At 50.9% G+C, this 25136-nt stretch overlaps 1 protein-coding gene across 4 annotated transcripts in view; it reads right to left on the bottom strand.

Annotated features, from left to right (window-relative positions):
• Nucleotides 1–4818: 4818 nt before the first annotated feature.
• The window catches only part of NDRG1 (N-myc downstream regulated 1), a 51856-nt gene continuing 31538 nt past the window's right edge, over nucleotides 4819–25136 (bottom strand). For all 4 annotated transcript variants that reach the window (XM_032873493.1, XM_032873490.1, XM_032873491.1 and 1 more), the window contains exons 7-16: nucleotides 24539–24599; nucleotides 23423–23509; nucleotides 20941–20997; nucleotides 18453–18556; nucleotides 17007–17063; nucleotides 16154–16205; nucleotides 15004–15051; nucleotides 12745–12780; nucleotides 8768–8819; nucleotides 4819–5467 (exon numbers count right to left, since the gene is read on the bottom strand). In XM_032873493.1, coding sequence (XP_032729384.1) covers nucleotides 5256–5467; nucleotides 8768–8819; nucleotides 12745–12780; nucleotides 15004–15051; nucleotides 16154–16205; nucleotides 17007–17063; nucleotides 18453–18556; nucleotides 20941–20997; nucleotides 23423–23509; nucleotides 24539–24599 — 766 coding nt within the window. In that variant the 3' untranslated portion in view covers nucleotides 4819–5255. The remainder of the gene's footprint in view (nucleotides 5468–8767; nucleotides 8820–12744; nucleotides 12781–15003; nucleotides 15052–16153; nucleotides 16206–17006; nucleotides 17064–18452; nucleotides 18557–20940; nucleotides 20998–23422; nucleotides 23510–24538; nucleotides 24600–25136) is intronic.

Genomic DNA, 25136 nt, shown 5'->3' with positions numbered 1-25136 from the left:
ATGAAAGGAAAATGCCAAATCATCCTACGTATTGAGAAGTCTGGGTTCCAGCTGAATCTAGGTTCTTTCCCAGTGTAGAACTGAGTGAAAATGTCTTCTAAGGAGATGACAAATCTGGCACCATGCCCCTATATGTTTTCATATAATATATTCTACAAAGAATGTTTCCAGATTTCTGTGCTAAACTGGATTGCTCTCATTTTTCACACAATATGAACAAATTGGATTTCTTAGTCCATCACATACAGAGGCAGAGGCAGCTACTAAAAGGAGGCTTATTGATAGCCATGAGAAAATGTCAGCCAGCCAACAGAGGAGACAGAAGAATTGAGAGGCAGGTAGAAGATACGGTAAAACACAGGTCACCAGAGCCTGGATGGGACTATTTAACAGAGGGACAAACATCTCCACAAGCAACACAAGCCTTGAGGGCATCTGTAGGTTCAGCCTGGGGAACTCAGCCGATGTTCTGCAATCCCGACACTTCAATCGTTGGTTATATTCGTCATGTGCTCAGTGAACTGTTCTTAAAGGCAGCAAGGGACGTGGTCCATTTTAGAAATGCCTGGACAAGTCATCTAATCTCTCTGAACCTGGCTGTCCTATCTGTGAAACAAGGATCACTCATCCTGAGAGATAAAGAATAAAAAGGGGAAAGAAAAATAATACTTGCTAAATATTACACTTATTAGAGGAAGTGTTTCTCCATTTAACAAAAACCTGCTGAAATGTGCTGGGCATTTTGTGCTGGTCCTAGGGACACAGAAGAAATGCCATTGCTGGAGAAAAGGACACCCAAGGTAACCCACAGCTGAAATACTGCACATTCTACTGGGTCGGGCTCTGCAGGGCACCCTTGTCACATGGTGGGTGCTTCCTGCAGAGGGCGGGTAATTAGGAAAATACTTCTCAGAGCAGGGGTGTGGAAGGCTCTGTCTTGTAACAGTGAGTTTAGCTATCAATGAATTTAACCATGAAGAGTGCATAGCAGTTCACCTGTTATAACTACACCCACTGCTTAGAACCCCTGATTCACTTATGTGGGGGGAGGGGGTGGGAGGAGGGTGAACCCAGTCATAGTTGATTGGACAGCAAGTACACACCTAAGTCAAGCTGAATCAGTGGTTTTCTTTCCCTTAGGAGACACAAAGACCTGACTGGTTCCATGTCCAAGAACCTGAAGGTCAGAGCCCTTGGGTTAGGATTACCATTTTAGGTTTAGGAGATACAGAGAAATCTGATCTTGGGAAGCACAAAGAACGAGGCTGATGGGCTCCCCAAGGCCCCTCCCTCATCTGGTCTCCAACCTCATAAGGCCAAGTTTTACCCTTTGCCCCTGGATTCCACGTGGGACACACCTGAAAGGTTTCCACACAGCCCAGCTAGCCCAAGACAAGTATGTAACCAGAAGGATCGGGGTTACATCAAGGGACCAATCCAATGACCAACAGTGAGGCTGTGTCTGAGAAGGGACAATGAAGAAGGTGGCAGGTCAAGTCCCCAATGTCCCTACAGATCCTGCACATGGTTCATCTCCATGCACACTTGCTCTGCTGGCTATTACTGAAACCCAAAGGTTAGGGGATAGAAACCAAAACAGGCAGCTAGGAGAACAGAAATAGGTCTCCCAGCAGGCAGAAATCCTCTGAGTGTAGTGTCTCTCAATAGCCATCTGGTGCATGCAAGCACCTGCAACAGCTCTTCCCCCGGGGGAAGCCCGAGCCCCGAGCTGTGAGCATGGCGGGTCCAGCAGTGGCTGCGCCACGCTCCCACTCCCAAAGCCAATCTAGGCACCCACCGCTGGCTTCCTGGCTCTTCCATTACCCGCCCTCTCTCTGTTCTGACTCCCGCGCAGGACCTGATGCAGAAAAGGGGTTTTCTAGTGAGTGTGGGAAAAGCTCCTTCTGCTGTGTGTAAAGCAGGCTTCCCTAACATGGGGTTCTCCGACCCGTGGTCCATGTTTAGAATCCAGGGGCCGTGTACTGGGATGAGGATAAAATGCATCTTTGTGTTGACTAATCGGATTGTGGTTTAGCGTACCCCCCCCCATTTAAGCGTAGGCAACACACCCCAATATCACTAACTGAAATCACACCATGGCAGATATCTGCCTGGTCACCCGCACCCATCTACACTACAGGCTCCTCACAGAGGCCCACATCTTCCCTCCTCCGCACCGGGGTCCACACAGTCCCCGTGGCTAGGAAAGCCTTCTTACCCTTCTGTGCTGCAGTAACAACTCTTTGTTAGCCCAAATTCGTTTCTGAAATTACAGCATATCCCCTCCCTGTACCATAACGCAGACATCAAGTTTTATAGGGAATTTATAGCAAATTACACTTGAAGAAACTCTCCCACTAAGTGATGAAAATCCCGCATAAATAACAGCAGGGTAGCTATTTAAAAGGGAAGGCAGTCTTGAGTGGGGTCTGTCTTCAGCAATTTAGTGACCTCCTTCCAAAGAACAAGTGTGGGAAAGCAGAAAAGTTAACAGGGCAGTGGAGGACCCTGGCCAACCCTGCCTCAGCCAGGTGATCAGGGTCCACGGAGTGAGTGGGGACTCCCAATGACTCATCACGCTGTTGGCATGGCACTCTGTCTCTGCGATCTTCCTTCCAAAAACCCATTGCCCCAGTGGAGCCATGAGAATAGTATCATAGAAACCTTCACTGAGGGACAGTCTACAAAATGCCTGAGAAGCGCTTCTCAAAGCTATCAAGGTCATCTAAAGCAGGGAAAGTGGGAGACACCGTTACAGACCCAGAGAAGTTAGGGAGACATAAGGACACATACAGTGTGGCATCCTGGATGGAATCCGGGTACAGAAAAAGAACAGCGACAAGGTAGTGACATTCCGATGAAGTATGGAGCTTAGTTAATAGTAATTATCAATGCTGATTTCTTAGTTGTGACCAGTGCACCATAGCAAAGTGAGGTCTTACTAACAGAGGAAACTCCGTGTGGGGTATATGGGAACTCTGTACCATCTTTCCAATTCTTCTACAAATTTTAAACTAATCCCAAGCCGCCTAAGTTAACAGGTCATATTAAAACCTGCTGTGTTTAAATTTTTTTTAGTATAGTAGAAACAAGCATTATAATGGTTGTCATTGGGTGTGAGAAAGGGAGTGGTTTTATCACATGCTTTGTTGTAATAAAAATAAAACATGAGATGTTTCCTTCTAAATATGGATTGAAAACCTTTAACCCTTTGTTGCTGTGCCGTCTGAGCTATGGAGCGCCCGAAATAGGGCTGGTCTGAATTGAGAGGTGCTGTGGTGTGAATTACTGATTTTCTTAGCATAAAGGTGAATTACCTTAATCATTGTCATACTGATTCTATGTTGAAATGGTTGATATTCTGGATATGCTGGGTTAAAGGAAACATATTAAAATTCACTTGTTTCTACCTTTTCAAATACGGCTATTAGAGAAGGTAAACTTACATCGGTAGCTCGCATTGTAGTCTTAGGGGACAGTGATGTCCTAAGGCAGGCGTTGGGAGGCCCCAGGTAAGGAAGGACCCCTCCCGCCACTGTGGGGCTACACACACACTCTCAGAGAAAGAAGACACAAGCCACTGCAAAGTTACAAATTTATTGGTCTGGAAATAAATACAAATATCTCATTAAGAAACTCCTTTGGAAAGACGTGTACAGAACAGTTTTACAACTCGAGTCAGCCACTCCTGCCCTGGCCCCTGACCTTTCTGCACAAGTCGGGGGTTGGGGGGAAGCCTCTGGATGGTAGGGGCAAGAAACTGAGTCACTGCCCCTCCAGCTACCTAGAAGTCTTGATTACTTCCTTCTAACCAATTGTAGGGTCCTGGAAAGCACCAGGCCCCAGTGGCTGATTCGCACAGATTCATCCCACCCGGATCGAACCTCCTCTAAGATCACCCATGGTTAGCCAAAATGAAAATCAAAAGCCAGTAGTACAGAAACTTGACAGCGACGCTGATGTTGCCCAGAACTGTCAGTGCCGCCGCTGCATTCAGCAAAAAGTTAGAGGGGCAGGGAAGAGGGGAAGGCAAAATCCTTTCATCTTCTCAGCCTACACTCCCCGTGTGAACCCCCACCCCCTGCAGGGGCAAACGGGTCTCCCTGAAGATGCAGTGATGCTACCAAGTCAGAGACATTCGGCTGTCACACCCAGGTTCAACCCCACTAGTCAGAGATTGGGAGCTGGAGTTAACTCAATCACCCAAGATTCCTGGGAACCGGGGTGGGATCGACTGAAATCTGACTGCCCTGGATCCCATCACAACCACAGAAATCCCTTACATCTAATAAACCAAATACCACCCCCACCCCAACCCCCTGCCCCACCCCCATCCCCCGCCCCACTGCGTGGAGACTCATCACAGCCTCGTAGGGCTGTTTGGAATGTTTCCCTCCATGTCAAAGAAAGTAAGTACAAACCCAAGTCATCTTCCCCATGAACGAAATCATCACTCACGTATTCGGGGTGGGAAGTCGGGGCTGCGGAGGCGGTGGCAGACAGCAGAGCCAAGGGCTCCGATCCAATGACACCAATGTTTGCCAAGACCATTTCTTTGGAAAGCCCAGAGATTTTGCTGCCCACTTTCACTGTCCATTGAAAGGATGCCAGAAGAACAGGCTTGTATGTTTTGGCATGAAAAAGTGGATATATACACTAAATTTGAAAATCTATGTCTTCACGTCAACTGCGTAGATTTGTTTTTCTAAACATTCTAGCCTCCACGTAAATTCGACCTCTCTCCTGCTTCCTGGAGTTCAAAAAGAGCTACCTACAATCTGCTGCTCTCCCCCTCCCCAAATCAGAACAGGGTTCTGCTTCCCGAAACTGGGTCAGTTTGTCTTTAGTTGGAGAAGAAACAGGAAGGAGAGGGGGCTGGCTTCCGACAAAGTGCCCTTTAGAACCAGGATGCTCAGGTCAGCCTAGGCCTGGATTTAGGAAGTGTTTAGGACGGCGTGTCTTGTTTTTGGCAGTTCGGCGTCTCTGAGAGGGGGTGGGGGATGGCCATCAGGCCAGCCCGGCCATGAGCACAGACACTGAGATCCTTCTTTTCCTTTGGTCCACCCACCCTGCCCCTGCTGGGAAAGGCGCCCTTGACAAACCCAGTCTAACTGTGTGCTCCCCCAGAGCTCTCTTACACCATAAGCTTTGGGTTAATACGAGTTACGTGTGGTGTGGCAGGCAGGGGCGGGAAGGGCCAGAGAAAGGGCAGCTGCGCAAGCCCAGAGTCCAGGGGCAGCCGTGGTGCAGGCCGCCTAGCAGGACACCTCCATGGACTTGGGCCCGGTGCTGTTGCCAGTGGCCCCGGAGTTGGGGGTGATGTCCAGGCGAGCACCCTCGCTGGTGTGGGAGCGGCTGCGGGTGCCCTCGCTGGTGTGGGAGCGGCTGCGGGTGCCCTCCAGGGACGTGACGCTGGAGCCAGAGGCCGTGCGGGAGCGCATCAGGCGGGTCATGCTGGCCGAGGGCACTGGGGAGCGAGAAAGAAGATGCACCCGCTTAGGGACCCAGTTAGAGAACACGACAGGCACCTGCACGCCAGCAACGGTGCCTCCTCCTGCCTGACCTGTCCATCCCGGTCTCCATCCAGCCACCGGGCTCCCCATCCTCTCTGTATCTGCTCGCAGTGGTGGAGAGCAAGTCCCCATGAAGCTAAGAACTTGCGATCACATGGTGGCTTGAACCTAGACGTGGGTCTGAATCCAAGTCTGCCACTTGCTTAACAGCTGTGTGACTCTGGGAATGTCCCTCTCGGAGCCCTCCAAGCCCATCAGTAAAATGGAAACACCGATCCCCCAGCATCAGCACCCCCGTGTGCGCCCATGTACCACAACCCTCCACTGTCAAGACATCCCTGGAGGATACCAGCTGGGCTAATCCCCACATGCCACAGGTGGGGAAACCGAGCCCACTCCCCGCCCAGCAAATCTGCAGCCCAGCTGTGACTTGTCATCTCTTCCAGAGAGCTCGTGAGCTCCCAGGAACTATCAATGGTGATGTCCATCCTTTAGCACTTGTAATAGCCTTGCACAGAGCAGATGGCTGAGAAAGTGAAATGAAGACAAAGTGACCCCCCCACCTGCACTGGGCTGAACCCTGACCTCTACTCCCCCAAACTCATAACCACCAGCCCCAAATTCATAGGCAGCAGAACTGAAGAACACAAATATGGTCCTTGCCAATACATTTTGTTAAGATAAGGTCATACTAGATTAGGCTGGTTGTTCATGAGACGGAATCCCTACAAGTGCGTGTGCGCATACACACACAGACACACACACACACAGACACATACACACATGGCCATGTGAACCCAGAGCAGAGGTGGAAGTCATGTGGCTACAGGCCAAAGAAAAGCAAGGGTTGCCAGCTCCCTCCAGGAGCTGAGATGAGGCAAGGAAAGTTCTTTCTAGAATCTCCAAGGGGGGGCATGACCGTGCATACATCTTGACTTTGGACTTCTGGTTTCTAGAGCTATAATAGCGTGAAAGCATGTTTCTCGGTGTTTTTAAGCCATCCGGTTTGTGGAGATCTGTTACAGCAGCTATAGGAAGCTAGTACACCCCCCAAACAAAGCATCACTGCGAAGGCCACACTGAGCAATCGGTCACAAGCCAAGGAACTGGATACATACACAAGCCTGGCGGTGACTACGCTGGTCACTCCGAGGACGCAAGGGTTGGCCTGCTGGGACACGTGCCCACAAACCAAACGAATCCTTGCCGCACTGAATTCCCTTCTCCAAGAGCGAGTGTTTAGATCCAGGGAGAATCGGGATCGCTCCCACATCTGTCGCTCACTCTTTTTTCTGAACCCCTATTTCTCAATCCCCCAATCTGAGAGTTTTTCTGATGTCACAGGGCTCAAGGCTGACCAGCAAATGGTGTCACGGATGCAAAGAGAGAGTCCTGCCTGGCCCAGCTTGAGCAGACGCTCAGCAGATGACTACTTGCTTTCTCTGTGGTTCATGCCTCTGGGAGGAGAGCTCTTCCTGCTTTCTTCCCCTGTAACCTGCCGGATGCTTCAGCTTCCTGGAGACAGAAGCTGGTGTTGTGTGTGTGTGTGTGTGGGGGGGGGTGTATATGTGCGTGTTGGAGGGAACAAGGCCTGCCTTTCACTTCCTTTCTCCTCAGAATACACTTTCGGGGCAGAAATCCAAAGCCAGGGTAGGTCCAAAGCAAACGAGTCATGATGTACGCCCTGCCAGGTAAACCAAGTCTGCCCCGCGGCGGTCTCCGGGCGCTGCCTCTGCCTGCTCGCTTTCCCATTGGGCAGGTAGCTGAGAGGGCAGCAGACCCAGAGACAGATGTTTTCTGTTGGAACAGGGCACCTAGGGACACGGGCCCTGCCTGCAGCATGTAAATGAGACTCACTGGCTCTTGGCCTCTCTAGAAACTAAAGGCGGCTGTGGCCAATCTTAAGAGTGTGGTCGGCTTACCAAAGATACCATTACTATTTTAAATGAACAAAAAGTTTCAGGCTCCGAGGGGTAAAAAAAAAAAGGAATAGATTAGACATTCAGACATCCTCGTTAAGATTGGCATATAAATTATAATTCAAAGCCGTCGGCAGAAAGAGCCAAAAGAACCACGTCACGGCTCACACCTCAACTGGTACCATCTGTGGCCGCAACCCACCAGAGTGCTTACACTTGGCAATGGTCTGTCCTGGTCATGGGACTGCACTGCTGAAGAAGGCTGGATGTGTCTAACAACTAAACTATAACCATCACGTAAGAAGCAGCATGTTCCTGAAGTATGCTTCTATTTCTCCTTCAATTCCTAAATCCAAGGACTTGGCAAAGAGGCACGGTCTTGAATACGGGTGACTTTATCACCCACATACAGAGCTTTATGGTTTTCAAAGAACTTTCAGAGATACCCACTCTGCTACTTGCTTAATCTCTCCAAACATCAGTTCCATTATTTGTAAGATGCGGGTAAGAGGACTTCATAGGATGGGGGGGCCTGGGGAGCCTGGGGGGCTCAGTCATGTAAGCATCCAACTTTTTATTTCGGCTCAGCTCATGATCTTAAGGTTGCAAAACTGAGCCTTTCACTGGGCTCTGTGCGGAGTGTGGAGCCCAAGATTGTCTCCCCCTCCCGCTGTTCCTAACCCCATTTGTATGCACACGCATTCTCTCCCTCTCTCTCAAAAAAAAAAGGGGAGGAAAAAAAAAGTAGCACACAGGCTTACTGTGACGGTTAAATGAGGAAAAAAAACAAAGGATTTACTAATAATCTTTCATCATGACCATCATCACCGCCATCACCACCACCACCATCACAACTGTAAGTCTCTTAAGCAAGCACATAATCATATACACATAACTTAATGAATCACTAAGTTTTACCTCTGAAACTAGTAATGCACTCTATGTCAATTAAATTGAAATTAAATTTAAAAAAAAAAAGCAAGCAAGCATGTAACCAAAATGTGGAAGATTTTCAGGGTTCCACTGTGCTCTTTTTGGTGCTTAGAGGGTGGGTCCTCACCTAAATCTAAAGAAAACTCCGTTTGAAACCATACCTGGTAATTAGTGGAGGGAGATGAAGCCACCGTGGTATAAAGAAGATACTAGAACCTCCGCACTACTGCCCATCCACCACACACCTAAACGTTTCCTCCCCTGACCTTCCTAGTTTGCAAAAAGCTGAGGCTGGCCGAGAGTACTGAGAGTAGTTAGTTACAAGCCCGGTCCAGGTCATTGCGGTTTCAATTCCCATGCCTGCCCCTCACCCCACCACCCGCCCAGAAAGGCCACACTTACTGTATCCCATGCCCTGCACGAAGTACTTGAAGGCCTCGGCAAGCTTGGCTGGCTGCAAGAGGAAAAGGGACAGTATGGTCAGTCGTTGGAGGTCCCCATACTGAAGGGCTATGTGGAGCTGTGCCCACAGTCACCTTTATTAAAGAGCTGGGCCCGAGAGGGAAGGCCACCCCGTGCTGCTTGGACAGGGAACAAAAGAAAAGAAAGACTATGTGTTAGTTACGGGGAGCAGAATTCACTTTGGCTAGGGAGAAAAAATTGTAAATTCACTTCATAGCTGGGGGGGTCTGGTCACGTTATATGACCTCTCCTGTGAAACACGGAGAGATGGCCACACTAACTGCTAAGGGTTTCCATGAAGAAGATTGCACTGATAGTGATGTGTCCAACTCAGCATCTAGAATGTAACAGCACCAACAGCCTGCAGCATTCCATCTTCTTTCGACAATAACCTTCTGAAGTTGGTGCCATTTCCATGTATGTATCATTGCCGAACAGTAATGGAGAGGTAAATAATCCATCCATGGTCTTACAGTCAATTCACGCGTGGTCCTACAGATTCATCTCGGGCTTTCCAAACTCCATGCTTTCAAGGCAATTCACTCTCAGCTTCAAGAGAAGGCTGGCTGGCTTGGAAGGATGGTGGACAGGTAGATAAAAATAAGACGGATGGATAGAAGTAAGGAGGATGGACAGATGGATGAAAAGGATGGATGGAAAGAAATTAAAAAACAGAAGAGGGATTGATAGATGAATGGATGGATGGATGGATGATGGACAGCTGGGTAAACCAACTAACCAAATCTATGGGCTACTTTAAGTGAAATGAGTTGGGAATGCTGAGAACCTACCCAGTTCCATCAATTAATCTCTCCAAATTTAAATTCATCTGAACTGGGAAGTGAAATGTTCTCAAGGCCATACCCACAGTCCCATTAACCGCCAACTCTCCCAAGCGATGTCCTGGGTCTGCGCTCCTTAGCATCTTTCCACCCCAGTGAGAAGTCATCGGCAGTCGCAGTGTTCCTGCCCACCCCCACCAATGCCTGCCACTATTCTAGAAACAGCCACGTGACATTTAAAGGAGAGGCTGTAGGGTGGCTGGGTGGCTCAGTCGGTTGAGCATCTGCCTTGAGCTCGGGTCATGATCTCAGGGTCCTGGCATCAAATTCCGCATCAGGCTCTCTGCTCGGCAGTGAGTCGGCTTCTCCCTCTGCAATCTCTCTCGCTTTCACTCTCTCAAATAAATAAAATCTTTTAAAAACATAATCAATAAATAAGGGAGAGGCTGTGTTCAAGCTGCCCTCTGGGGTTTGTGAGACAACAGCAAGTGACAAGAGTTGCCATCAGTGCCCAGCACAAAACAATCCTTCAGCCTCCCTTCCCCTTCTGTGACACTGCAACAAACACCTGTTCTTCTCACCTCTAAGGACTGTAGGCCTTGCAAATGGAATGAGGGATGGGGATGCCCTCTATAAACAGACATCCAATTCTTGTGAGGGCAGGAGGAAGAGGAATGACAGTAAAAAGGGGTCTCCCTGGACTGGTCTCCCGGAAGCCTGGGCTGGTTCAGCCCCTGCCAGGCTTTTACAACGTGTTTCTATTACGGTCAGGATTGGAGCTGTTCTCATTTCCAATACAGAAAAGGAAGGGAAAAGGGGAGGGACAGAGGGAGGGAGGAAGGGAGGGCAGATTGAAGGAACCCTGGGGCCCCTCTCCCCGAGCCAGCCTGAGGACCGCGGGCCCTGGAGAAATACTGTTCCACTAGAAGTCCAGCAGTGAGCTGGATGCTGAAGGATGCACCACTGGCATGCAGGTATTACCCCCGCTTCTAAGAAGGCTCTATGGCAGGGAGCCCATCTGTTCCCTCTGGAGGTGGGGCCAGCCCACCCTTCTCTGGTTTCTCCCAGCTGTAATGAGGCGTAACACAACAGCAGATAAAACACTGCAAGGATTTTGTCCTTTTCTAGTGGGAGCGGAGGGACCCACTGCCAAGAGGCTAGTCGAGCTACCAAAAGCCACTTGTGCCTACACTTCTGTGCAGCGTTCTAGAGGGAGTTGCTGCAGTGACAGACAATGCAGAGAAGAGTCAAGCCCAGGGTGCACCTGTTGCAGAAATCTGCTTCTCGCGGGTCTCCCCTTTAGAGCCCCCAGCGAAATACTCCATGACCCCAGAGAGACCGTTCTCTATTGGGACAGCTCCAGCTAGTACGAAGATTGTTCTGCCCCCAGATGGACCTGGGAGCCGTCGCCCACTCCCTGGGGACTCAGAGCCAAGACTCTCCCTTTTCCATCACACAGTCCTTGAAACTGGCAGGGCCGCATGAAATTAACCAAGAGCTGATCCTTCCCACACTGAGAGGCTCTCCAGAGCCCCACCATGAACAGTGAGAAACTGGAAACTACCTGTAAGTGTCCAGCAGTAGAGCGTCAAGAAAACCAGTTACGGGTTATCTGTGTGATGGCATTTTGTCCTGCCATTAAAAACAAGGTACAGAGCATTTTTAACCAAAGGAAGAGAGAGCTTGGAGATGTCAAGTTATGTGGACTAGTAAAAAATAGATATGCAATATGATCCTAATCTTGCTTAGAGTAACAAAAATTAAAATGTACACAAGTATATAGAGGAGGAGACTAGAAGTAAGTAACTTTAAAGTTTGTAACAACGGTAAAACCTGAAGTTGGGGAACTACGGATGTGTTTTTTTTACTATTCTTTTACTCACCTGTATCTTTAATTTTTCATTGATGAAAATGTATTACTTTGTAACTACAAAATTAGAAGTACTAAATAGCATTGATTAAAAAAATAAAACAAACCTCAAACTCATAAAATACACATTCTAGGTCCTGGTTCATCACTGAGGAGGGCACACAGCCCTTCTCTCCTCTAAAAATCTAAGTTTTGTTTGTCTTATCTCCCCAGCCTGACGTCATTGCCTGGATGACGGGCTCATGGATAAGGCGGCCCTCAGAGCACGTGTGAATCCAGGGCATGGGTGCACCTGCCAGAAAGAGTCAGTGGGAAGACCTAGGGGGATGTGGTCTTAACCCTCTGGTGCTCGGTGCCCTCATCCCTGTCTCTCCCTACACCCTGGCAGGTGAGACGGACCCTGAGTGCAGGCTCACTGCTGCAGGAGGCTCCCACGGTGGGGGCACAGGGGGAAGGAGGATACAGGTATGTAGAAAAAGATCCAGATTCTATTGTTGTCCATCAAGAAAGTGCTGGATTGCAGAAGCCATGAAGTCCCTTTCAGGAGGGCAAGGAACAGAAGAAAGAAAAGGCATCATTCCATCCTTCCCACAGTTTGGTGGCAAAGGCGACCAACGATTTCACATCATGTTCCATGTTAGGAAAGAGAAGAAAACTATGATGATGAAAACTTAAGGATAGAGATTCCAAAGTTCCTTCCCTTGTTAGGTCAGTGGGGTTATTTACCGGTGGGGGATGGGAGGGGCGAGTGGTTGTGCAGCAAACACTGCACTGATGTCTGCACGCACACACACGTGCACACACGTATGTGTTCACATGCACACTCACACACGTGCTCAAACGCATGTGTTCACATGCACAGTCATACACGTGCTCAGATACATGCATGTGTTCACATGCACAGTCATACATGTGTTCACACACACACACTTTGGCTTCATCTCCCCACTGCCCCGCTCTGCTCGGCCTTGAGCTCCGGCAGAACCCTGTGGTCTCTGAGGGCGAACACCAGACACAGTTAGACTTGGGTCTGCAGGTGTCAAGCCGTGTCCATGCATCAAACCCCCTCCCCCCATGAGCCCCAGCGTCATCCAGCCCCTGGGGTTCCTAGGATGCGCAAGCAATTTCTGTATACAGTGACGTGTCTGTGGTGTCATCAGATGTCACAGTGAGCTGGGGGACAAGCAGACAGTGGGGGAATGGGTGCTAACAGGACAGAGAGGCACCCACCTTCCAGCTGGGGGGCGGGGACAGGTGGGACTCACCTGGGAGATCTGTGGGAGGCCACCGCAATCTGCCATCTAGGAGAGAGGGAAGCTGGTCAGTGCCAAACACCACGGCAGAGGCGTCCCTCCCCATGGGACCCGCCTGCCACTGCCCGGCCCCGTCTGGCCCCGTTTGTCAGACACTGGGCACCTGACGGGTGGAGAGACACCCACCCCCACCCACCAGGGCTGCTCGTTTCTGTCCATCTCAGCATGGATCTGTGTCTTCTTGACTGAGATGCCAGATGCCCTGCTGGGCCCCAGAAATCTCCCTCAGTTCCCTGAGAACCGGAGGGTTCGAACATCCATAGCAGAGGCACATGCTGGGCCTGAGAGAGCTCGAGGAACCAGCAGGCCTGGGGCCAGGGTCCATCTGACCAGAAAGCCTCAGTGCGGGAGGCCCTACACACACACATTCTCGTGAAACGTTCCCTTAGACAGAAACTGCTCCACCTGAGACGGCTGGCCTCAGGGTCTTCCCACTGGCTACACCGGCACAAACACCACAGCTTCCGAAGTTCCTAAGGAATCATCAAACCACGTGGGACCATGACCCAGACCCAGGGCTCGGCAGACTGGGGCAGCGGTGGGGGTGAGGACAGCTAGGAGAGACATGGGACTGGCAGGCTTGATGAGTGATAGCAGCTGGCACTGGGCCAGGCCAAGGCCCAGCGTCTTGCCTCAGGGTCAGGCTAACTGGGGCACCCGGGGGCACCCATGCAGCGACAGTACACCAGAACTGACCCCAGGGGCCAAGCTGTCTAGACTCAGATCCCCATCACCGCCAAATTGGCCACTGATCGTAGGTCATCACCTTCCCTCCACAGATGTGCTGAGCTAAGATGAGGTCGTACTGGAAGAAGGTGGACCCGAAATCCAATGACTGGGGGTGTCCTTAAAACCAGAGGGAAATCTGGACACAGGGCTGCCCAGAGAGAAGGCTGGGCGGCATGGAGGCAGAGACAGGAGGAATGCGGATGCCAGCCGGGAAACTGAGGCCTGTCGGCAATGGCCACAAAAGGGAAGAACATGAAAGGGGCCTCCCTAGAGCCCTCGAAGGGGGCGTGGCCCTGACCACACCTGGACTTGGGACTTGCAGCTTCCAGACTGCAAGGCAGCAAGAGAAGACTCCTGCGCCTTTCAGCATGGCACCCCCCATCCCTGATCTGGGTGCTTATAATGGAGACGAGGAGACTAAGCTCCCCTTCTCGAATGCTCCATCCTCCTCTCCCTATCAGCAATAGCTGTGACCTCTCCATCTTTCTCCTGGGATAGCGGCCCCAGTGCTGCCGGAATCCAGACACGGTTTGCCGGGACAATTAAGAAAGACAACGGGCCTCCTGGATCAGCCGATCAGCAGCCCCCTGGGGCCCAAAGCCCAGCATCTTCTCCTGCAATTTCCCGTGAGGGAATCTTGATAGAAAATGTATGTGAAGTCGGGGCACCTGGGTGGCTCAGTGGGTTAAGCCTCTGCCTTCGGCTCAGGTCATTATCTCAGGGTCGTGGGATCGAGCCCCACATCAGGCTCTCTGTTTAGCAAGAAGCCTGCTTCCCCCCAACTCTCTGCCTGCCTCTCTACTTGTGATCTCACTCTCTCTGTCAAATAAATAAATAAAATCTTTAAAAAAGAAAGAAAGAAAGTGTATGTGAAGAGCTGGCTCCAGGGACCAGGTCCCCTCCTCAGTATCAGACGCCTCCCAGTGCCTTTCACAAGGCCACTGAGGGCACAGCGCTCCACAGACCCTCAGCTCATTTCACGCAGGCCTTACCTGGGTCGCCTGCCCTCCTGGGGGTAGAACCAGAAAGGGTCCTCGTCTTGTGTGGTGCCTTTAGGCAAGTCACAAACAATATGGCGGCTGGACTGGGAGGTCAGGGAGGGCACGGACCCTCAATCTGGCCTCGGGGACAGTGAGCACCTCAAGTACCCAGAGAAGCTGCCAGAGTCCTGCCCTCCCATGGCAGAGCCCCTCTTGGAGGAACATCCAGCCCAACCCTTAGGAGAGCCCCTGCCTGCACAAATCCTAGTCCATCCCTCTTCGGAGCACCAAGGCCAGTAGCCCACAGACTCTAGGGCTCTGCAGCCTAGGGTGTCCAGCTGGGGGCACAACAGATAGATGTTCGCGAACACACACATTAAATAATTATTTCTACGGTCTCTGACCCCCCCAGCTGTGCCTCAATTAGGCACTACTCCATTCTGTAGCGAGCTAGGGGTTTCTGAGAAAAAACAAAGGCGGATTCGCATCATTCTGCCTGTACCTTGAGGAGAGTAGTCTTTGTTGGATCCAATTTCGAGTTGCACTCCACCTGGACCAGGAAAGGGAGAAGAAAGCTGTTAATTTTCCATCCAGAGCCAAGGTCATCAGCCTTCCCCCTTTGCTGCCCCTATCAGCAGCAACTCGTCTTCCCACTAGCATGGAGGAAAGAATGTGGGCTTCCAGATGAAGCGACGTAACCGTAAGTTTCAGCCCTGTCATTACTAGCGACCTTCGACAAGTTACTTAATTTCTTTGAGCCTCTGTTTCTTTATCCATAAAAAGGGAGTAATGTCTTTTTTCAAAGGATTGTTACAACGATGCGCTGAAATCCAGCAGACGCTCCAGAAACAGCTGCTACATGAATGGACTTACTTAACCTAGTGCTGCCAGAGATTCTACAAGTGGATCAACATCTGCAGTCCTGACAACCAGTCTTCATAAGAGATTAACATCCACTAGCTTTTATGAGATTAACATCCACTAGCTTTCATCTGTCAATGAACATCTCAGCAGCACATCCAAACTGGACAAAATACCCCCATGTAACCCATGATGTTCCAAGTGCCTACAGTTAAGATTATCACCTCCCTTCCTATGAACAATATCTCTATACTGATATATCCTATGATTATGCCTGGTGGGTCAGATCACAGGAAACTCATGGCCCTTTGCAAGTCCCACTCTGTAGCCACAAGGTGTGTCACCATGCTAGCACTCTGCTCAGTAACCCCTAAGGTTCCCGGTCTCCAGCTGTGGGGCTATCAGAGGGTCAAGTCTGTGCTTTGCCTCCCCAACATCCCAGGTGGGAATTAAGGGATGAAATGACTCAGAAAGCCTTGTCTAAACCCCACTGCCCAGGGCCCTCTCTGCCCTTCCAGACAATCAGGCACCAAGCAGGTCTGAAAACTCTACCAGATTCCCGAGTCTGTTGGCTGGGAAGCCAAGCGGCAAACATGCCCATCTAAACAAACCAATGGGAGGTGGAACGGCAGGTGTTGGGCCTGGAAATAAAAGACAGAGGACCCGGTGCCAAGCAAACAGGGCTGGCAGTCACCTGGGATAGAGGCTGATGTTGGGGCCCTCTGCCCAAAGGCCAACCAGATTCGGACTGTTGAATTAAGCACAGAAACAACTGGATGATTCCTACATACCACAGCATCCACAGCGGGAGAGCTGTCCCCAACCACCAACAAAGCAGGACACCTGGGTCAGGGAGAGAAGAGCGAGTTAACACAAAGTTTACTTATTAAAGATTCATATGCTCCCAGGCCTCCCAGGCTGAGACCAGAGTTCTAAAAATATTTGTTTTGGTCTCCCCAGTACCCTTTGCTCTTTGAACTTTCTTCTTCTTCCATCCTCTGCTTTGTTCTTAAGATAAACTGAGATGATAGTCATTTACACCTTAGTATGAATTTCAGCCAGAGAATTTCTGGGCCCTGATGTTTTAGTTTCAAGCATCCTCTCCTCAAGGAAGGATATGTAGGGCTCTGCCAACAATCAAGACCAGAGACCACGAGGACATGCCTGACAAAGGGAATGGCATGTGCCAAGTTCAGGCGTCAAATAATATGGCTCACTTACAGAACTACAAAAGACAGATGATACCGGCAGAATGCAGTCAGCTGTACCTATGACTAGCTTATAGGGTACTTTAGGGTGGGACTCATGTCTTAGTCATCTCCAGGTTCTGTGAAAGCAAAGCCTAATGCAATATTCAACATAGAGCAGGTACTTAATAAGTTTTATCCAAAGTACACTGAGCGCTCCTTCTCTGAGACCCTAGGCTCCCACCCATGTCTCAGGGACACCCCCAGGAACTGAACCCCTGCACATCAAGTAGGTTAGAGAGACCGGGCCATGCCTGCCTCCTGGGAAGCACACACCCAGGGCGTGCCAATGATGGATGTCCTGGCACAGAGCGTCAATCCTGCCAAACACAGAAAGAGGGCCCTGCCAGGGGCTGAGCAAGGCGACAAGATGGCGAGGGGGACAAAGGCCACTCACTGCAGGGTGACTGTGTGGGTTCCGGGCATCGGCCGCTCAATCTCCAGGTCCCGCCGGCTGCAGACAACAAACGCACGGTTCCATCGTTACCTGGACAGCCCCTCCCATCTCCCTAATCCCAGGATGTCCTGCCACTGGCTGTCCTGGCTAAACACTCATGTCCCAACCAGCATGGCTCTCGGGGACAGCACAGCCTCTCAGGGTCCATGTAAATGGTTTTAGGGACAGCAGGACTCACTCATTTCCCATGGCACCCACCTCCTTGTCCCCAACCCGAGTACTCTACACAATCTCTTTTACATCGCAAACCTGACCCTTTCCCTCCCTCATTTCAAAGCCTCCCCCAGTTTCCTACTGTGCTGTGCCATACCCAGCATGGGCCTGGCCAGCTCCATGGCTCACTCCTGCAGATGTCTATCCAGCCTCTCGCCTCCCGAGGGCTCCTACCAGCAGACACCCTTTTCCAGAGCATGGCCTGGAGCCAGAGAGACTGGATTCAAATCACACCCTTCCACTTCCTCGCTGTGTGACTTTGGACAGAATGCTGAACCTCTCTGTGCATGCGCTTCCTTGGCAGGAGATGATGATAGTAACAGTGTCCCAGGATTTTTAAGAGGATTTACTTGATTCCTATGGGCACCACGAGGGCAAAGCAGTGTGTGGGGCTTGGGGGTTTGTTCTGGTCTCTGCGGGTCTGCTGCCTAGCCAACTGCCTGATTGCTCCAGCTCTCGGGAAGTATTTGCTTAAGAAATGCTCTGCAGGGTCCCACATCTTCAGTTGCCCACTGGGGCAGGACCTCTCCCTACTGCACTGAGAGGCGGGATGCTGGGAGGATGGTAAGAGGAGATGGACACTGAACTTTGTTACAGACACTAACGCCTTTCATGCAGTAAGCTACTGGCCGCAGAGAGATACAGTCCCGAGGCTCCTTCCTGTCCCCTTCATGGGAGCGCAGCAGACGGCCTTCCCTGTTTTCAGAACACCTGGCTGACACCAGTGTCCCTAAGCTGTCCCCTCCCTCAGCTGAGGTCCAGACCAGCCCCTCATTATCATGAAGAGGACTAACACCTTGCCAAAGGCTGGAGGGATGTGCTCCTTGTCCTTGGCTTGGCTCACCTTCCAGCAGCTTCTCTGGACTGCTCCCTCCCCTTCGTTCCCACTCTCACTGTCTTCACCCTCCTCACACCTGGCCTCTCTGCAGGGTCAGCCGGGGCATGGACACTTATTCCAAACCCCGGGGGGGGGGCGGTGACTATGTCTCCCTCATGCCTGCATCCCCCTCATCTGGAGTGCAGGACTCCAGGAAGCACCTGTCTCCCTCTCCCAGCCATCTCTTTGCTCAAATTCAGGGACTGGATCCTCTACTGATTTCGTAAGCCCCCTCTGCCTTACGCCACATTCCAGACCAACAAAAGGAACTCGACTGCCAAGCCGTGTACTAATACCTGTTGTAGGCGTTGATGAACAGATGCAGATTGCCGGGATTCAGGTCATTCACAATGTGCTGGCGGTAGGTGTGGACCACCTCCACATTGTTCTGCATTTCCTCCTGCATCGAAAGAGGGAAGACAGCCGTTGCTGGGACCAGGGCCCTGGGCCACTCCCGAGTACCTCCATTCTTCGGGTTATGCGGTACAGAGATAATAAGGCATAATGCACTCGACTCCCAGGGAGCCTGAGCAGACCGCGGGAAATGCAGTCTGATTTTGCCTATCAGCTGATAACAGGAAGGAATGCAAACCCACAAAGGGAAAAGAACGCCCTTCTGGGTTCCTTACTTCTTCAGGACTTTGTATTCGAGGTCAGTCCTCCCAAACATGGACCTTGGCTCTGGCACTGTCCTTTTTTGGGGGCAAGTGTCTTAACCTCTTGGAGCCTTAGTCCCCTCAAAAATAAAAGGGGGGATGACTATTCCCTGTATCATCAGGCTGTGGGATTAAGAGACGTGGTGCACACAAAAGCCCTTTGTAAAGAGTAAAAATTGATGCAACTGTTAGAAGTTAATGTTTTTAAGGGGGAGTTGAGAAGTTTTTCATCCTGGAAACACAAAACCAAAGCATGCAACTCCCGTGAACCTTCTGGAAAGAAGAGCCTTCTCAGCTTCCGGGGGGGGGGTGGCGAGAGACCTGCAGAAGCCTCGGCTTTCCTCAGAAAGGAACCCCTGGTTCCTTTCTGAATGTGATTTGGGACAGACAAACAAGTTACGAGCTTGCTCTGGTTCTCATTTGTAAAAGAGCGGATGTGATGGCTCCACAAAATGGCCTGATGTGATCAGTGGCCACCAGAGCAGGACAGGGAGGGAGCAAAGGGGGGCCCATGTCCAGCCCGAACTATTGTCTAAGTAGTCCATGATCAGTGAAGCAACAAAGAGGCCAACATGCCATTAGAAACATAATCAGGAAGAAACCATCGTAAATTGTGCTGCGGTTTCAGATAAAAAAAAAACCAAAAAACAAAAAACAAAACAACAACAACAAAACAAACAAACTATAGCAACCTGGGGGTTCCTCAAGTAATGTGGGGCAGAAGCAGGTCAGACTCTCACCCTATACTTGACACCCCCTCCTGCAAGGAAATACAGAAACTGACTTTAATTTTTCCCATGATCCCCTCAGGCTCAGATGATACACTCAGGGGTAGAGAAAATGTATCGCAAACTGAATGGAGCACAGACAAGGGGAAGACAGCTACAGTGGGCAGCAGGCTAGCCCCAAAGGCCACGTCCATGTCAAACCCCTGGGCATCGTGAACGCTAACTTATTTGGAAGAGAAGTCTTTGTAGACGTCATTAAGAGAAGGATCCTGAAATGAGATCATTTGAGATCATCCCAGTAGGTCCTAAATCTAATGGCAAGTGTCCTTCTAAGAGAAAGGCAGAGGGAGGTTTGTTGTATTTTTTTTTTAAGATTTTATTTATTTATTTGAGACAGAGTGAAAGCGCGTGAGTCGGTGGGAGGAGCAGAGGGCACGGGACGAGAAGACTCCATGCTGAGCGCGGAGCCTGACCCTGGGCTCGATCTCACAACCCCGAGATCATGCCCAGAGCTGAAATCGAGAGTTGGGCACTCAACCGAGGTGCCCCCAGTGGGAGATCTGAAACGGACGCTGAGAGGCCACCAGAGACAGAGACAGAGCATGGAGGGCTGAGCCACAAGCCAGGGAATTCTGAAGCTACCAGAAGCTGGAAAAGCAAGGGAGCAGCGGCAGAGACGGACCTCAAAGCAACTGTGCCCAGCGCATGAGGATACGTACTGTGTGGTACCATTTATGTAAAACTCTAGGAAATACGACCTCATCTCCAGCGAGGGTCAGGAGATCAGAGGCTGTCCGAGGGGCAGGGAGGGAAGGCTTAGCAAGGGGCACGGGGAACTTTTGGGGGTGATGGATATGGTCATCATCTCAATCAGTGCGGCTTTATGGGGATGTGTGTGTGTGTCAGCACTGGTGAAATTTCGTACTTCTAATAACAAAGCACCTTTAAAAAGCCTCATGTTAGGGGCGCCTGGGTAGCTCAGTGGGTTAAAGCCGCTGCCTTCGGCTCAGGTCATGATCTCAGGGTCCCGGGATCAAGCCCCGCATCGGGCTCTCTGCTCAGCGGGGAGCCTGCTTCCCTTCCTTTCTCTCTGCCTGCCTCTCTGCCTATTTGTGATCTGTCTGTCAAATAAATAAATAAAATTAAAAAAAAAAAGCTATCTGTTATATTTACTTAGAAGGGATCTATCTAGTATGTTACTTTCTTTAAAAAAAAAAAAAAGCCTCATGTTAGAAGGAGAGTGAGCGGGACCTGATTGGAAAGCAGTCACGGGCACTGTGGGCGAGGCGGATGTCAGCAGCGGCCTCAGCGGTTTGTGTCTGGTTGGTCTCTATGCCCAAGGCCCAAGGAGCACGCGGTCGCTCGGCATGAACGACAGGATGTGAGGCCATGCTACCTACCTTCCCGAAGAGGTGGGACACCACCATGTCTGGAAGGGCTTGGGTCCATCCAGAGATCTGGGCAGGGCAAGAACAGGTATGATGAGAACAGGTGTTTGCAGTGGTGGGTCAGCAAAGCCTTCAGTGCTGAGCTCCCCACACTTAGGTCTGAAGTCAGCCCCCTCATGGGCACTTGGCTACCTGTTCCAGTTGACTGAAGGACCTGGGCCCTCCCTGAAGGCAGCACCTGAGTCTCCACCAATCGCTTGTTCTCAGACCCCCATGCACAGTGCAAAGATGCACAGAAAACAGGAGCTGAACAGAGACCCAGCCTGCTCCTAGCTTTCCCTATGCTGTAGCACACTGGGTTCTCCCAAGGAGGGCCCCCTTCTTCTATACACACACCAAGCTCTTCTAGTCTCTACCCCAGGACCTGCTTAGCTTGAACTAGCCTTCCTGTATCATCCTCTAGATTACCCACCTCGAGCCAGTATCCTCTCTTGGAATATATGGAGGTCACTAAAGACATGGCCAACTTTCTCTCCTCTCTCTCTCTCCCCAACACGATGCCAGGTATACGGCAGGAGCTCCTTAAATTCTAGGTGTACAGCAGGAGCCCCATAAGTGCTAGGTACGTAACAGGAGCTCCATAAATGCTCAGGATACAGCAGGAGCTCCATAAATGTGTGCTGACCGATTTCAGTGTCAGGCAAGGATGGGCAGGATAGAGAAGCTCCAAGCCAGGGGACTCTCCAGACTGGGGTTCCTGCCATACACTCGCTGTGCGGGTCTGGGTGGGCTGCAGAGCCTCTGAAGCTCGAGCTTCTCATCTGTAAGCAGCCGTGCCAGGAGCTTCCAAGACACAAGGTCAAGGTGAAGGTAACATGAGGCGACCACACGTGTCATAGGATCTGACGTCAGTGCCTGACACGTAATAGACGACTCCCAATATAGGGCTTTTTTCTCTTGGGGTTGGAAAGGAAGGATATGGTGCAGATGCTAAAGCCACACACACACATTCCTCAGGCCCTACTCTGGCCAATGGTCAATGTCCCCAGCCCTTCACGTCTGGCTCAGAACAGTTACCCAGGAGCCAAACTGGCTGACGGTAATAGCACTTCCTTTCCTGGAAAATAAAAAAAAAACAGGGAGTGTGCTCTGCTTCTGAATATCACGCAGGATCAGAGGGATGGGCTCCTGCATTTTGGCATAAGGTTCCAGAAAGAAATGCAGTATCAGAGTGGCCAAGACGGGTGGGAGGTAGCAGGGAGGGGCACAACCCCTTCAAACCTCGGTCTGCGACAGCCACCCAACACTTGGCAAAAACATACTTTCAAAATGAAAGGCCAGGATCACCCCAGCTTGAAAGGTTCTGTCCTGTTTCAATTGGAACGGCTAACCTCTTCCCTTGGCAAATACTGGCGCCTTTATGAAAAAACACAATAATCATTTTTAAAAGATAAACAAGGAACGCTAGGACACCAGCCAGAGCAGAGCCTCCCAAGACAGCATGGGTCCTGTCCCCTCTGTATTCCCAGACCTGCAGCGCCTGGGTCAAGGGGCCATTCCACACCTGCTGGATGAGACGGGGGATGGAGGCAGGAGGTGAGGCCCAAGGACTACAGAGTCCATGGGATCTGGATTCAGCCCTAGTTCTCCCACTGACTAGCTTTGTGGGATCTTGGACAGCTTCCTTCACTTCTGAGCCTCACTTTCCTCCTCCAGAACCTGGTTTTAACAAGTCCACCCCCCGGAGTCACTGGGAAGAGTCAATGTGGTCAGACAGTACGAACAGCACCTGGGAAATACTCAGGACACACTAGCTAATTACTGTCATCATCAAATGAGTAGCAGTGCTGGTCCTAAACACACCCTCCTTTTTCATCAATGATATGTGGGTTCCTGACATCAGAGGCCTTTGTCTTGTTCCTCTTTTGATTTCCAGTGTCTTGACCGAAGCCCAGTACATGTTAGGTCCTCAGCAAACACTTCTTAACCCAAACTATGCTTATCAAAGCTGGCTCGAGGACTCACGTCCCCAGGGAATGTCTAGTTTAGATCACAGTGTCCTACTGAAATCTTCCGAATGACAAATGGCTGAAGTCATGTTTACTATCCCAAGCAAAGCAAAGCAAACTGTTTTCTGTAATGGAGTGGTGAGTAGGAGGCTATAAGGGGTTTGGGTGGGCCCAACTATTCTACCTGCTTGACCCTGACCCTAGACTTTACCCTGACCCTATCCCAGACCCTGACCCTACCCCAGACCCTCACCCTACCCCAGACCCTCACCTTGGCCCTGCCCCTAGCCCTGACCCTGGCCCAGGCCCAGATCCTAACTCTGGCCCTGACCCTGGCCCAGACCCTGACTCTGGCCCTGACCCTGGCCTTGGCCCAGCCCTGAACCTAACCCCGGCCCTGATCATAGCCCTGGCCCTAACCCTGGCCCTGACTGGAGCCCTGACCCTGATACTACCTTGGTCTTGGCCCTGACCCCCAGCCTCACCTTGGATGCAGCCCAATCCATCCAGCCTTCTGCACAAGGGTTTACGTTGATAAGGACGAGTCCCTCCACCATCTCAGGGTTGTTCAGCTGCAATTCAAGACACAAGGTGAGTGGCAACGCCGTGATCTCAGGATACCATGTACCTCAAAGGTAAAGCAGAAAATGGAGAAAAGTACCAGAAAAGGGCCCATGTGCATCCCCAGAGCAGTCTGTTGCCCTCAAGACCCTTCAGCCCCACCTCCCATGACAAACAGAGGCTCCAGTTCAACAGACGCAGGACTGAGCCCCCGAGACTGTGGGGCGGGGAAGCAGAAGACGTGTGTGTGCACGGCAGTGGGAGAAGAGACGTGTGTGCGCGTGGCACACCTGCCTTGGGCAAGTCACTTTCCCTTCCTGCACCTCCTCTCCCCCCGCTGCCAGATGGGTCTACCAGAGCACCAGTTTCAAGGTCAGGCAGGGCATGTCATGGCTCCTTAGCAGCCACTCCTGGAAGACACATCTGTGTCCATCTCATATCGAACACGGATCTTCTTTATCAGCTCAGAGCCTAGTCCATCAGTGTTTTGTTTTTTTTTTTTTTTAATTCATACCAGCATTTCTGAGTTCTGACAACGTCCAGCAAGTGACACGCAGTCGGAATACCTTCAAGTCTATTCATCAAACGAGCACTGCTGCGTCTTTGAACAGCTGCTCGGTAAGGACACAGGGGCTCCAGGAGCACCTGGCTTGGGCCCACAGTCACATGAGCCTACGTGTCTCTGATTCTAGTGGAGAATCAGTCAGAATCCGGAAGCTGTGGGGTTTTCACGAAGCAGCAGAAGGTATGGTGACATGAGGACCTGCCCACCACCAACCAAGAAGTGAGCAAAATCAGTGGTCAAAGATTCAATCTGTCTGCTGTAGGAAAGGCAAGGCTGTCAGCATGTATGTTGAGTACACTTGCGCGCGCGCGCACGACTCTGGGCCACACACCACGTGAACTGCGGTTCTTCCTTCAGAAATTACGGGTCATTTCTCTTCATTCTGGGATTTTTGATGCTTATCCAGTTGTTTTCCTTAATCCTGACTCAGTTGCATTTAACATAATTTTTTTTTTAAAAATGCCCAAGAACTCACAGCAAAGCGAGTGAGGATGTAAGCACCTGCTCCCGTTCCCATGCCAATAATGCTTTTCAGCCTGGAAGCAGAAATAAAAAGGCATGTCACACAAGGATGAGCAATGGGAGCCCTAATGACCCTCTTAAAAAACCTCCCTCACTCCTGGTCCCTAAGGAACGCCACCGCCCCCAGCGTCTGTCCCGCTCATGGCGGAGCGTGGCTGGCAAGCCAGAACACGCTGCCTCAAGGACCCGACATGCATCATGCTTTATAGCTTGACAGAACACCGTGACCTTGGAGAGACTCATCCCTTTTCTCAGGCAGGCTGTGAGAGACTCCCTGACATTTATGGGAAGGTCCATTACCGCACCACTTCTTCCCCTCTTAAGCTTTATTTTAGACTCTGAAACTAGGAAGGAAAATAAATTGGCCAAGAACTCTGAGGTATGATCCTCACACAAAAGGCTCAAGTAAAAGGCAATGAGCACTGAAGAAATAGGGCATGGAGGGAGAAATGGAGGGCAGGCCAGAAGAGCAATAAAAGAAGAGGAGGCAGGGAAAGGATGGGGGGGAGGCGGGCTTCAGGTGATGTATTTATTCATGGAGAAAAGCCCAG

Source organism: Lontra canadensis, unplaced genomic scaffold, assembly GCF_010015895.1.
Source record: "Lontra canadensis isolate GAN:19392208 unplaced genomic scaffold, GSC_riverotter_1.0 scaffold49, whole genome shotgun sequence".
NCBI classification, from domain to species: domain Eukaryota; kingdom Metazoa; phylum Chordata; class Mammalia; order Carnivora; family Mustelidae; genus Lontra; species Lontra canadensis.
Note: the sequence above shows the minus strand (reverse complement) of the source record. Positions and strands in the feature narration are given on the sequence as shown.